Here is a 13,177-nt window from a genome sequence, read left to right as displayed (position 1 = left end):
ACATGACCCATGCCATGGCAGAGGAGAAATAAAAGTCATGGCTTTCGGCCCGAGACAATGCCCTTCACATGACTCCTTTGAGTCGACACTTAGTGAGGTTCATGAACTGAGAGCTGTACCAAACATAAACAGAGAGTTATGCGTGTTAAAATCCCCAAGAAGGAGGAAATGTATGTGTGTGTGTGATGGGGGAAGTTGCCTTATCAGGTCAATGAGGGTACTGCATTTTCCCATCTGGTGGCAGGTAAGTATCTTGAATCTGCACAGTGACCACCTCTTAACTATTTTGGAGGGGCACCCATTCACTGCAGACATTTGTGTGAATTACCACACACAATCTTTCAGACTCCCTCTCAGGTTTGGTATGGCTACTACAGTTAGTGCAGTGGAAACTGGCCTTAGACTAGTGTTTACCAGAAAGATGACTTCCTTGCTGAGAAATAGGGATTGCAGGACAGAATGACTGTAACTGTCATAGTTCAGGCAGGTGGCAATTATAATTCTACTGCATAACTGCCATTGGGGTTAATTTGGGGTTGGGTGGGGGGCAAGAGGGTGGGGGAAGAAGTACTGGGTAACGAATCACCACCTGGTACAATGTTCAGGAACGTAGGGTCTTTGTCATGTACAGTAAAGAGTTTAGTGGCCACTGGAATCACTTTTGAAGATCTGGAAAGGTTTTTCCCCTTTAACACTGGAATACAAGAAGGGTGGGGCTTACAGCCTGCAGTTCCTGCAGCTGCTGGCCACTGTCAGGCTGAGAGTTCACATGGCTCTGAGAGAAGTGTTGCCTAGATCAGGTTCCTCTATTATGGGACACCAGGGGAGAGGACTCCTTCTTTGGATGAAGATGGGAGATCAAGGTCACTGATGATAAAAGTGTGGAGATAATAAAATGATCATATTTACCTCATACTGAGGGTATTTCTTTCCAATGTGACGAGGGGTTCGTGTTGTCTGAATGGGTCGCAACATGTTTTCAACTGTTCATTGTAATAACAGGATGAAAATGTTTGTAATTATTTTTAGTCACAAAATATGGTAATTAATCAAAGGCCTTGTAATACTGGATTGTCTGTTCTATCTAGTAACTAGGACACATTGGCAAGCAGGAGGGGTGCTGGTCCTGATAGTTGACACAAGTTGTAGGGCAAACAAAAGGTATTCTGTCATGCTTAGTAGGTCCACAATTGTGACAGGTGGGCACACTGGAACAATAACATGACTTAGCTCTGAAATGGATGCACTTCAATTGGTGCATTGGTGGTAGTACAAAGGGCTTGAAATCCCAGTGGTAAATCATGCTCTTCAACCTTTCCTGGGAGCATGGTCCCCTTGGACAATAGAGTAAATGCTCCTATGTCAATTCTCAAACAATTGAAAATCCAGGATGGAATGTAACAATGCGAGAGAAGGAAAGTTGCTACTCACCATATAGCGGAGATGCTGAGCCGCGAGAGGCACAATAAAAAGTTCACACAATCATGGCTATCAGCCATTAACGCCTTTGTCAGCAGCAGACACACATACACGCGCGCGCGCGCGCGCCCGCCCACACACACACACACACACACACACACACACACACAACTTGCACACACATCTGCAGTCTCAGAGAGCAGTCTCAGTGTAGTTTCAGCTCTCTGAGACTGCAGATGTGTGTGCAAGTTGCATTTGCGTGTATGTGTGTGTGTGTGTGTGTGTGTGTGTGTGTGTGTGTACTGCTGACAAAGGCCTTAATGGCCGAAAGCCATGATTGTGTGAACTTTTTATTGTGCCTATCGCAGCTCAGCATCTCCGCTATATGGTGAGTAGCAACTTTCCTTCTCTCCTATGTTAATTCTGTTATCCCTCAGCCCCTTCTGGATACCACAGATGCACTCATTGTTCCAGGTTGGGACAGATGTGTTCATCTGATTGTAACATCAAGTGCAAGTGAAAGATAATACCCTATGTTTTGTTTAAACTTCTATGGGTAGTAAAAGAAACTGAAATGGTGCCCACAGAAGAGTACAAAAGTGGACTGAGTGGAGTCAGCTGTCTTGATCAGAGGGTAGCCTCTCCACGTCTTTCACAGTACTGTTATCTCTCTAAATTTACGATCAATATGTTCTATAAAGAACAGAGGTTTGGTCGTTAAAAAGGTCTTGACATCTGTTCCTGTACAGACCATGTACTGTGGTGAAAAGGGTTCAGCCAATTAACATTACTGCCCCACCTAATATGGTATATCCAGCGATTGGAAATCTTTATGATTGTTTAGGCAAGCATCACAGTGAGAGTTCTAATTTGAAAAGACTGTTGGAATCTTGCAATCACCAGCTCGAGTTAAGTGGACTGTCCACTCTGGTGTTACCCATTCCAACCAAGGGTGCTATCCGTTGTGTGCCACCCAGACATGGAAAAAGCCACCTGGCATGCAGAGGTTGCTCAGAGTCCCTACACCCCAATGGGGGTGTGGATCTACTCTTTGGCATACACTGAAGACACCAGCAGTGGTGTTTCACAGGGCCAATAACTGCTTAAAGGAATGCAAGTCGATTACTGGGGGAAGGGGAACACGGAGGAGGAGGAGGAGGAGGAGGAGGAGGAGGAGGAGGAGGAGGCAGTCAAAATACTCAGATTTTCAATTTTTGGATTTCATTTGATTCCTTTTGATCCTCAAGATATAGTTCTTGTTTCCTTGAAGTTCTCATTTTTCGCCAGTTTTATGTGACAGTGTTTCTGCAAGATTGCCAAGTTTTAAGCCATAATGTTTCAGCAAGACATATCATCTCTTCATTCCATATTACAAAGAAAGGAGTTTCATGATACCCGATTCCCAGATAGCTGGACTGGCCATGAACCTTCTTCGAGTTTGTCCTCTTGGTTTCCAAATGGAAGAGTGCTTGTTAAGCATACATCTACTAATCTCTCACAGAATTATGGACACTGGTATCATGCAGCAGTTGCAGAAGTGGCATCCAACCTACTGACATCCAACCTACTGACTAAACTCAGGGACAAAACTGACTTAAGTTAGGGTGTGTCTGTCATATCAAAATCACGAAACAAATTACACAATAACATGTTTGATAAAACAAGCAGTTTATCTTTTTCGCTTTAAAATAATACTTGTTGTTGTTGTTGTTGTTGTTGTGGTCTTCAGTCCTGAGACTGGTTTGATGCAGCTCTCCATGCTACTCTATCCTGTGCAAGCTTCTTCATCTCCCAGTACCTACTGCAACCTACAACCTCCTGAATCTGCTTAGTGTATTCATCTCTTGGTCTCCCTCTACGATTTTTCATCCATGCAGCCCTCCAATACTAAATTGGTGATCCCTTGATGCCTCAGAACATGTCCTACCAACCGATCCCTTCTTCTAGTCAAGTTGTGCCACAAACTCCTCTTCTCCCCAATTCTACTCAATACCTCCTCATTAGTTATGTGATCTACCCATCTAATCTTCAGCATTTGCTGTAGCACCACATTTCGAAAGCTTCTATTTTCTTCTTGTCTAAACTATTTATCGTCCATGTTTCACTTCCATACATGGCTACACTCCATACAAATACTTTCAGAAACGACTTCCTGACACTTAAATCTATACTCGATGTTAACAAATTTCTCTTCTTCAGAAACGCTTTCCTTGCCATTGCCAGTCTACATTTTATATCCTCTCTACTTCTACCATCATCAGTTATTTTGCTCCCCAAATAGCAAAACTCCTTTACTACTTTAAGTGTCTCATTTCCTAATTTATTCCCTCAGCATCACCCGATTTAATTCGACTACATTCCATTATCCTCGTTTTGCTTTTGTTGATGTTCATCTTATAGCCTCCTTTCAAGACACTGTCCATTCCGTTCAACTGTTCTTCCAAGTCCTGTGCTGTCTCTGACAGAATTACAATGTCATAGGCGAAACTCAAAGTTTTTATTTCTTCTCCATGGATTTTAATACCTACTCCGTTTCTTTTGTTTCCTTTACTGCTTGCTCAATATACAGATTGAATAGCATTGGGGAAAGGCTACAACCCTGTCTCACTCCCTTCCCAACCACTGCTTCCCTTTCATACCCCTCGACTCTTATAACTGCCATCTGCTTTCTGTACAAATTGTAAATAGCTTTTGGCTCCCTGTATTTTACCCCCGCCACCTTCAGAATTTGAAAGAGAGTATTCCAGTCAACATTGTCAAAAGCTTTCTCTAAGTCTACAAATGCTAGAAACGTAGGTTTGCCTTTCCTTAATCTTTCTTCTAAGATAAGTCGTAGGGTCAGTATTGCCTCACGTGTTCCAACATTTCTACGGAATCCAAACTGATCTTCCCCGAGGTCAGCTTCTACCAGTTTTTCCATTCGACTGTAAAGAATTCACGTTAGTATTTTGCAGCTGTGACTTATTAAACTGATAGTTCAGTAATTTTCACATCTGTCAACACCTGCTTTCTGTGGGACTGGAATTATTATATTCTTCTTGAAATCTGAGGGAATTTCGCCTGTCTCATACATCTTGCTCACCAGATGGTAAAGTTTTGTCAGGACTGGCTCTCCCAAGGCTGTAAGTAGTTCTCATGGAATGTTGTCTACTCCCAGGGCCTTGGTTCAACTTAGGTCTTTCAGTGCTCTGTCAAACTCTTCACACAGTATCATATCTCCCATTTCATCTTCATCTACCTCCTCTTCCATTTCCATAATATTGTCCTTAAGAAAATCGCCCCTGTATAGACCCTCTATATACTTAACCCGTTCTATATACAATGTGCATCAATTAGTGCCATACTTGAAGTTGTGAAGTGCTTTCTGTATCACACTGTATTATCAACTTTGGTGCACATAATGATGAAGACAATAAAATTTAACAAAATTAGGGCAATATACATTGATGCATAACACACCTTTCAGTTCACATTGAGCAATGGCTTACAGAGTATAAATGTAGTAGATTTTATTTTCTGACTCATGTCACTGCCTCTGAAATATATTCTATGTTTAAAAGCTTTAATTATTCTTGTGGATTGTTTTCACTATTCAGGACATTGTCCTCGATTTGTGTGGTAATATTATCTTTTACTAGTTGTTTATCAGGATTTTTTCTTGAAATGTCTGTATTACGAGTTTAGCTGCCGCAGCTGCAAGATTATTATTTTAAGTAAAAATTAATTAAGCTTCACAAGATCTATCCATGAAACTTAAAACTAAATTTAGGAATAGTTTTTAGAATAAAGGGACTATATTTAGGAATAGTTTTGAGAACAAAGAGATCAACACATACTGTTGTCATTGTTGTTGTTATGGTCTCTGGTCCTAATAATGGTTTAAAGCAGATCCCATCCAAGCCTCTTCGTCGCAGACTGCAATCTACATCTTTCTGAATTGGCTTCCTGTATTCATCTCTTGGTCTCCCTCTACGTTTTTTACCCCACGCTGCCCTCCAGTACTAAACTGGTGATCCCTTGATGCCTCAGAATATGTCCTACCAATCAACCCCTTCTTCTAGTCAGGTTGTACCACAAATTTCTCTTTTCACCAATTTTATTCAGTACCACATCATTAGTTACATGATCTACCCATCTAATCTTCACCATTGTGCTGTAGTATCGCATTTCAAAAGCCTCTATTCTCTTCTTGTCCAAACTGTTTATCATCCATGTTTCACTTCCATACATGGCTCCAATCCATACAAATACTTTCAGAAACAACTTCCTGACACTTAAATCTATTCACGATGTTAACAAATTTCTCTTCTTCAGAAACGCTTTCCTTGCCATTGCCAGTCTACATTTTATATCCTCTCTACTTCTACCATCATCAGTTATTTTGCTCCCCAAACAGCAAAACTCATCTACTTCTTTAAGTGTCTCATTTCCTAATCTAATTCCCTCAGCATCACCCGATTTAATTCGACTACATTCCATTATCCTCATTTTGCTTTTGTTGTTGTTCATCTTATATCCTTCTCTCAAGGCACTATCCATTCCATTCAACTGCTCTTCCAAGTCCTTTGCTGTCTCTGACAAAATGACAATGTCATCGGCAAACCTCAAAGTTTTTATTTCTTCTCCCTGGATTTTTATTCTTACTCCAAATTTTTCTTTAGTTTCCTTTGCTGCTTACTCAGTTTACAGATTGAATAACATCAGGGATAAGCTACAACCCTGGCTCACTCTCTTCTCAACCACTGCTAGCCATTTCATACCCTTCAACACTTGTAACTGCCATCTGATCTCTGTACGAATTGTAAATAGCCTTTCGCTCCCTATATTTCATCTCTGCCACCTTCAGAATTTGAAAGAGAGTGTTCCAGTGAACATTGTCAAAAACTTCCTCTAAGTCTACAAATGCTACAAACATAGGTATATATTTCCTTAACCTATCTCCTGTGAAAAGTTGTATGGTGAGTATTGTCTCGCATGTTCCCACATTTCTTCAGAATCCAAACTGATATTCCCTGAGGTTCACTTCTACCAGTTTTTCCATTCTTCTGTGAAGGATTCATGTTAGTATTTTGCAATCATAACTTATTAAACTGATATTCGGTAATTTTCCCACCTGTCAGCAGCTGCTTTCTTTGGAACTGGAATTACTGTATTCTTCTTGAAGTCCTGAAGTCTCATACATCTTCCTCACTAGGCGGAAGAGTTTTCTCGCGGCTAGCTCTCCCGAGGCTATCAGTACCTCTAACAGAATGCTGTCTACTCCTGGGGCCTTGTTTCGACTTAGGTCTTTCAGTGCTTTGTCAAATTCTTCACGCAGTATCGTATCTCCCTTCTCATCTTTATCTACATTCTCTTTCATTTCCATAATATTGCCCTCAAGTATATCTCCCTTGTATAGACCCTCTGTACACTCCTTCCCCCTTTCTGCTTCCCCTTCTTTGCTTAGGACTGGTTTTCCATCTGAGTTCATGATATTCATACAGGTGGTTCTCTTTCCTCCAAAGGTCTCTTTAATTTTCATATAGGTAGTATTTATCTTACTCCTAGTGATATATGCTTCTACAGCTTTACATTTGTCTTCTAGCCATTCCTACAGTTGCTAGACATCCCGGCTTTCCGGGACAGTCCCGGTTTTGGATAAAAAAAAAACGAGTGTCCCGAAAATTGCTTTCGGGATGCCAGTTTAGTCCGGGTTTTGTGATGCCAAAGAAATACTATCATACCATCTATTTCTTCCCAAATGTAGGTGTGGATTTGTATTTTAACTGTCACTGTTAAGCAAAATAATGATTTTTCTTTCATTGTTGCAACTGACAGCATCTATCAAGGGCCTTTATCGTGTGTAATGCTTCTTTCTATTATTAACTCTTGCCTTGGGATTCAGTTCAATTTAGACATTGCAGCTACTTGGTTCTCTGCCCGAGGCTTATTGTGCTTAATTCATATTTGCATGTGTGTCAAGTGAGCTCCAAATGCCAAAGCAAAAGTGATCCTTTCAAGACAAATATACAGAAAAATAGTCTTTCATCAAACGAGGAAGACATGCCCATGAAGTGGAACGTGGAATATGTAAGCCATATGTTTCCATTTCACATGGAGGAAGGGCCAACATTACAGATCATTTAGGCAGCCAAAAGCATAAACCAAACATGTGCTCTGCTAGCACTTAAAAAAACAAAACAATATATATATACAGCTTTTTTATTTCTAGTCATCAAAACAGAGCCAATCAGTATCAGCAGCGGAATCAACAATGTGTTACCATACTGTTAAGACTGTACTTTTAGGCTAAGCTCCAATCTTTTTAATGATTCTGTGACAGCGAGGAGTGTGACATTGGGCAGAACCAAAACAACAGCACTTTTGAAAGCAGTTTTGGCACCTGATACTGTCAAACAAAAATGCTACGACCTTTCACTGTTCCGCTATTATTCAATAGATGCGAGTAATCCCAAGGCTGGAAAAATATTTCCATTTATTGTTCAATATTTTACACCTCAGAATGACATTCAAGTGAAATTGTTTAAATTAGTTTCGCTCCCAAATGAAACGGCCTCTGCAATAAGTACGTACTGCAGTAGAAGAAAACAGAATTGATAACAGTAAGTGTATCACATTTTGTGGTGACAGTGCTAACACTGATTCTGGAGGAGTGTGATGAGAAGGTACAAACAATGTATTTCCTAGACTGAAAAGTGGAGTAAATGAAAATCTTTTAGGAATTAGCTGCCCTGCTCGCATACTACACAATGCTACCAAGACAGCCACTGACGTCATGAGTGTTGATGTAGAAACCTTTATAATTAAACTTTTCAACTACTTCTCTGTATACACAATATGAGCGGAGTGTCTAAAAGAGTTTTGTGAGTTTGTGGACATAGAGTATAGTGCATTGTTGTCCCATACAAAAACGAGGTGGTTATCTTTGTTTGTTGCTGTAAAGCGAGTACTGGAGTTGTATGATGCTCTTAAATCATTCTTCCTCTAAGAAGAAACTCCGTCCAAACAGGCCTTGGAAAGCCCGACGGTACCAGCTGGCCACCGTGTCATCCTCAGCCCACAGGTGTCACTGGATGTGGATATGTAGGGGCATGTGGTCAGCACACCTCTCTCCTGGCCATATGTCAGTTTATGAGACTGGAACCACTATTTCTCAGTCAAGTAGCTCCTCAGTTTGCCTCACAACGGCTGAGTGCACCCTGCTTGCCAACAGCGCTCGGCAGACCGGATGGTCACCCATCCAAGTGCTAGCCCAGCCCGACAGTGCTTAACTTTGGTGATCTGATGGGAACCGGTGTTACCACTGTGGCAAGGCCATTGGCCTTAGAAGGAAAGACACCAAAGTTTCTGAGAAATCTCTTCCAGAATCCGTTAATGGAAGCATATCTGTGGTTCTTGCATAGTCAGTTGAGCGTGTTTCAATGACAAATACTTAAACTTGAGAAAGCAGACAGCAGTGTTATAGAAGTAGCTGCAATTTTGGAAAATATTAGCAGAATCATATAACGTCATAAAGAAGCAAGTTTTATTCCACTCAAAGTGACATCTTTCTTGGAGAACAGTGAGGTTGCATTAACTAGTGAAATTCAAAAACTTCATGTTGATATAGAACAGTTTTATGAAACGTGTACAGCTTATTTAGAAAAATCGTCAACAAATCTCAATGAGTTTTCCATTTTTAAACAGATGTTGCTGGATGCAGAACCTGAGTGGAGCAATGTGACAAGGACAATAACATTTGTACAAGGTAGAGGATTGTCAGTAGACGATAGTTTATTGTTTGACCAGTTTTCTTTACTTAATCAGAAACCAACAAAAATAGCGATAACTGAGGTAGTACTCATGTCGGGAGAAATGGGCTTATTTCTTTCAGCAGACTGCATGTGGAGAACAGTATTCTCAGATGCTGGATCTGTGTAAATTCATCTTCAGTATTCCATGGTATCATGCAAACATGCAACGAGTATTTTTCTCTCATGAACGTGCAATGGACTGAGGATCGAAACAGATTACATGTACCAATGGTCGAAGCAATAATTAAATGTGTTTTTAACTATCAAATGAGTTGTTCTAAGTTTTATGAATACATCGTACAGCAGAAAGACCTTCTCTCCAAAGCTCAGAATTCAGATAAATATGAGGTGCAGGATAACAAGTTATGTGAACTTTGCACTTCCACATACAGCATTTGAGTAGACAATTTTGTATCTCATCTTAATGTTCTTGTGTTACCAGTACTAATATTGTAAAATGTTATTACCATTTGAATGCCTCTCTTGGGTTTTATTAAAATAATTACAATATAAAGTGTTTATTTATTTTACTAAATCAACTGAATCCAGCAGTAACTGGTACATATATTTCACTTTTTTAACATTAAGAAAAGTGTCCCGAAATGTCCCGGTTTATGACTCACAAATTATGGCCATTTTTATTTAATTTTAAAGAAACATCCCAGTTTGCTAGCAACAAATTCTGGCAACCCTAGCCATTCCTGCTTAGCCATTTTGCACTTCCCCTGTTGATCTCATTTTTTTAGACATTTGTATTCTCTTTCACCTGCCTCATTTATTGAATTTTTATATTTTCTCCTTTCATTGATTAAATTCAATATCTCTTGTGTTACTCAAGGATTTCTATTAGCCCTCATCTTTTTACCTACTTGGTCCTCTGCTGCCTTCACTATTTCGTCTCTCAAAGCTGTCCATTCTTCTTCTGCTGTATTACTTTCCCCCCGGTCTTGTCAGTCGTTCCCTAAAGCTCCCTCTGAAACTCTCTGCAACCTCTGTTTCTTTCAGTTTATCCAGGCTCCATCTCCGTAAATTACCACCTTCTTGCAGTTTCTTCAGATCATAACCAATAAATTGTGGTCAGCATCCACGTCTGCTCCTGGAAATGTCTTACAATTTAAAATCTGGTTCTTAAATCTCTGTCTTACAATCATATAATCAATTTGAAGCCTTCTGGTGTGTCCAGGTCTCTTCCATACATACAGCCTTCTTTCAAGATTCTTAAACCCAGTGTTAGCTATGATTAAATTATGCTCTTTGCAAAATTCTATCAGACAGCTTCCTCTTTTGTACCTTTCCCCCAATCCACATTCATATACTACTTTTCCCTCGCCACCTTTTCCTACTATTAAATTCCAGTTCCCTGTAACAATTAAATTTTCATCTCCATTAACTATCTGAATAATTTCTTCTATTTCATCATACATTTCCTCAATCTACTCATTATCTGCCGACTAGTCGAGATATAAGCTCGTACTGCTGTGGTGGGTGTGGGCTGCGTGTCTATCTTGGCTACAATAATGCGTTCACCACGCAGTTCATAGTAACCTACTAGTGTTCCTATTTGTGATATATTATGATATGAAATATGAGCAACTAAAAAAAAAATTACCAATGATTTTTCCCACAGAAGAGCATGTGTGTGTGTGTGTGTGTGTGTGTGTGTGTGTGTGTGTGTGTGTGTAATGAGGAGAGGTAAGGGAAACAGTCATACACACAATACAATATGGCTATGGAACATGACAACTGATGTCTCACACTTGGAAGGGGCAACTGCTTAAAATGAGTAGTTCTGAGCTGTGAGAATAGAAGCATGCAATAAATAAAAATATAAATGTATGAAAAACAAACTAATTCAAATCAAATTACAGAATCAGGAACATATGAAGAACCATATATAAAACAAAATTTTAAGTGGCAGGATTTTAGTTCATGATCTCAGTAAGTAAGACATACAAAATTATTACTTGTTGTTCTATCAATGACAATAATATTAAATATGAGATATTGACATATATTTTTAGGTTACAAAAAATGCAATAACTTGCACTTATGGTGACAAAAACAGACATTGCAGCAAAATGCATATTTACCTTCAGTTCTCTGTTCCTCAGCCATTCTGAAACTTTGCTGGTTACTACTCCTGTAAAAAGGAGGTACTTGATGAGGGAAAAAAAGAAAGAAAGAAAGGTAGGAGAGACAAATACTTGATGCAAGTTAATATAAGTTACAAAGCACGATTAAAAATACTTAATACTTGTTTCTGAGTGCTGCACATTTCTAAATTTCTTTGAATGCTATCACAAACATGTGAATGGAATCTGTATATATGGTTTTCACCAAGTGAGTTAGTACAGTAGTTAACACAATGGACTTAAATTCAGGAGAAAAGTGGATCAAATCCCCATACAGCCATCCAGATTTAGGTTTCCCATCATTTCCCTAAACAGCTGAAAAGAGGATGGCCAATTTATCACCTATCCTTCCCCAACACAAACCAATATCCTGTCTCTAATGACCTTACAGTGTATAGTATGTGCCTGATCTACGATGATGATGATGATGATGATGATGATGTGTGGTTTGTGGGGCACTCAACTGTATGGTTATCAACGCCCATACAAATTCCCTACCTTTGCTTAGTCCAATCTGCCACTTTCATGAATGATGATGGAATGATGAGAACAACACAAACACCCAGTCATCTTGAGGCAGGTGAAAATCCCTGACCCCACCTGGAATCGAACCCGGGACCCCATGCTTGGGAAGCAAGAACGTGACCGTGAGACCACGAGCTGCGGACTGCCTGATCTATCGAGAGTGACTTAACAAGTGCCCACCCTCTAGCACAAGTCATAGAATCTACAACCAAGCTTATCATGGAACCATAGGAAATGTCTGATATAGAACTTCCACTTGATTTAGAGCAAAATGAGGTCAATGTAACACCTTCTCCCCCATTCAGTTCATTGGTCTTCCTCAGCTCAACAAGCCACCTTCCTCAATGTCAACTTCACTTCAAGGATGGCTACATCAGTAGTTCCATCCACATCAAAGCTACCAACCACCAATAAAACCTCCGCATCAACAGCTGCCACCCATTCCATACCACGAAGTCCCTGCCATACAGACTACCCACCTGTTGTTATCACATCTGTTGTGACGAGCAGTCATCATCATCTTGGACAGTTTCCAGCCTCTTGTCAGGTCTGTATGGAACACAGGCCTCTCCACTGTCTTCTGTCTTGCCACCATCTCTCCATCTTCACCTTGGTCCAGTCTTCTCATTTCTTCTGGACGCATTCCTCTACTCCTTTCAGCCATCTGTCTCTCGGTCTTCCTCTTGGTCTCTTTCCTTCCAGTTACATCGTGTGTAACCTCCTGGGTATCCTCTTCTCCTCCATTTTCTTAATGTGTCCATACTATATCAGCATTGATTTCTCTATCTCCTCCTGTAATGGTTCCACCTTCATTAACTCTCTGATCCTCTCATTTCTTAACCAGTCTATCTTTGTCACTCCAATCCTGTTTCTCAAGAATTTCATCTCACTAGCTTGTACTTTGCCTTTCTCTCTTCCTTTCATAACCCAGGTTTCTGATGCGTATGTCAGGATTGGGACATAGTATGACCGGTATATAACCTTTCTGCTGATTTGGGGTACATCCTTACTCCATATCAGGCTTCTGACACTCTTCCAAAATGCTTCTGCTTTTCTCCCCCACTCATTTATTTCTCTGTCATTTTTTCCATCTTCCTGTGTCAGGCTTCCTAGGTACTTCAAATTCTCCACCAATTGTTATTCCAGTTGTTGCTCCCTCCTCCTTTCTTGTTGTGATTATCATCTCACTCTTACTTATACTAAATTTCATCCCATATCCTTGTACTGTTCGTTCCCATATGTCCAACTGCTCTTGTACTTCCTCCTCCTTATTTACCCAAATCATCAGATCACTGCAAACACCATAGC

At 40.2% G+C, this 13,177-nt stretch overlaps 1 protein-coding gene and 1 pseudogene across 3 annotated transcripts in view; both read right to left on the bottom strand.

The window, feature by feature from the left end:
• Window positions 1–13,177, bottom strand: part of LOC126195408 (gastrula zinc finger protein XlCGF57.1-like) — a 201,697-nt gene that overhangs the window by 159,836 nt on the left and 28,684 nt on the right. For 2 of the 3 annotated variants that reach the window (XM_049934004.1, XM_049934003.1), the window contains exon 2: window positions 11,303–11,352. The exons of the other annotated variant lie outside the window; for it this stretch is intronic. In XM_049934004.1, the coding sequence (XP_049789961.1) occupies window positions 11,303–11,327 (25 nt within the window). In that variant the 5' untranslated portion in view covers window positions 11,328–11,352. The remainder of the gene's footprint in view (window positions 1–11,302; window positions 11,353–13,177) is intronic. 3 annotated transcript variants of the gene reach the window in all.
• On the bottom strand, window positions 8,624–8,741 carry LOC126197061 (5S ribosomal RNA; annotated as a pseudogene).

Source organism: Schistocerca nitens, chromosome 7 (assembly GCF_023898315.1).
Source record: "Schistocerca nitens isolate TAMUIC-IGC-003100 chromosome 7, iqSchNite1.1, whole genome shotgun sequence".
Classification (NCBI taxonomy): Eukaryota; Metazoa; Arthropoda; class Insecta; order Orthoptera; family Acrididae; genus Schistocerca; species Schistocerca nitens.
The sequence above is the reverse complement of the archived record's forward strand: the minus strand, read 5'-3'. Positions and strand labels throughout refer to the sequence as shown.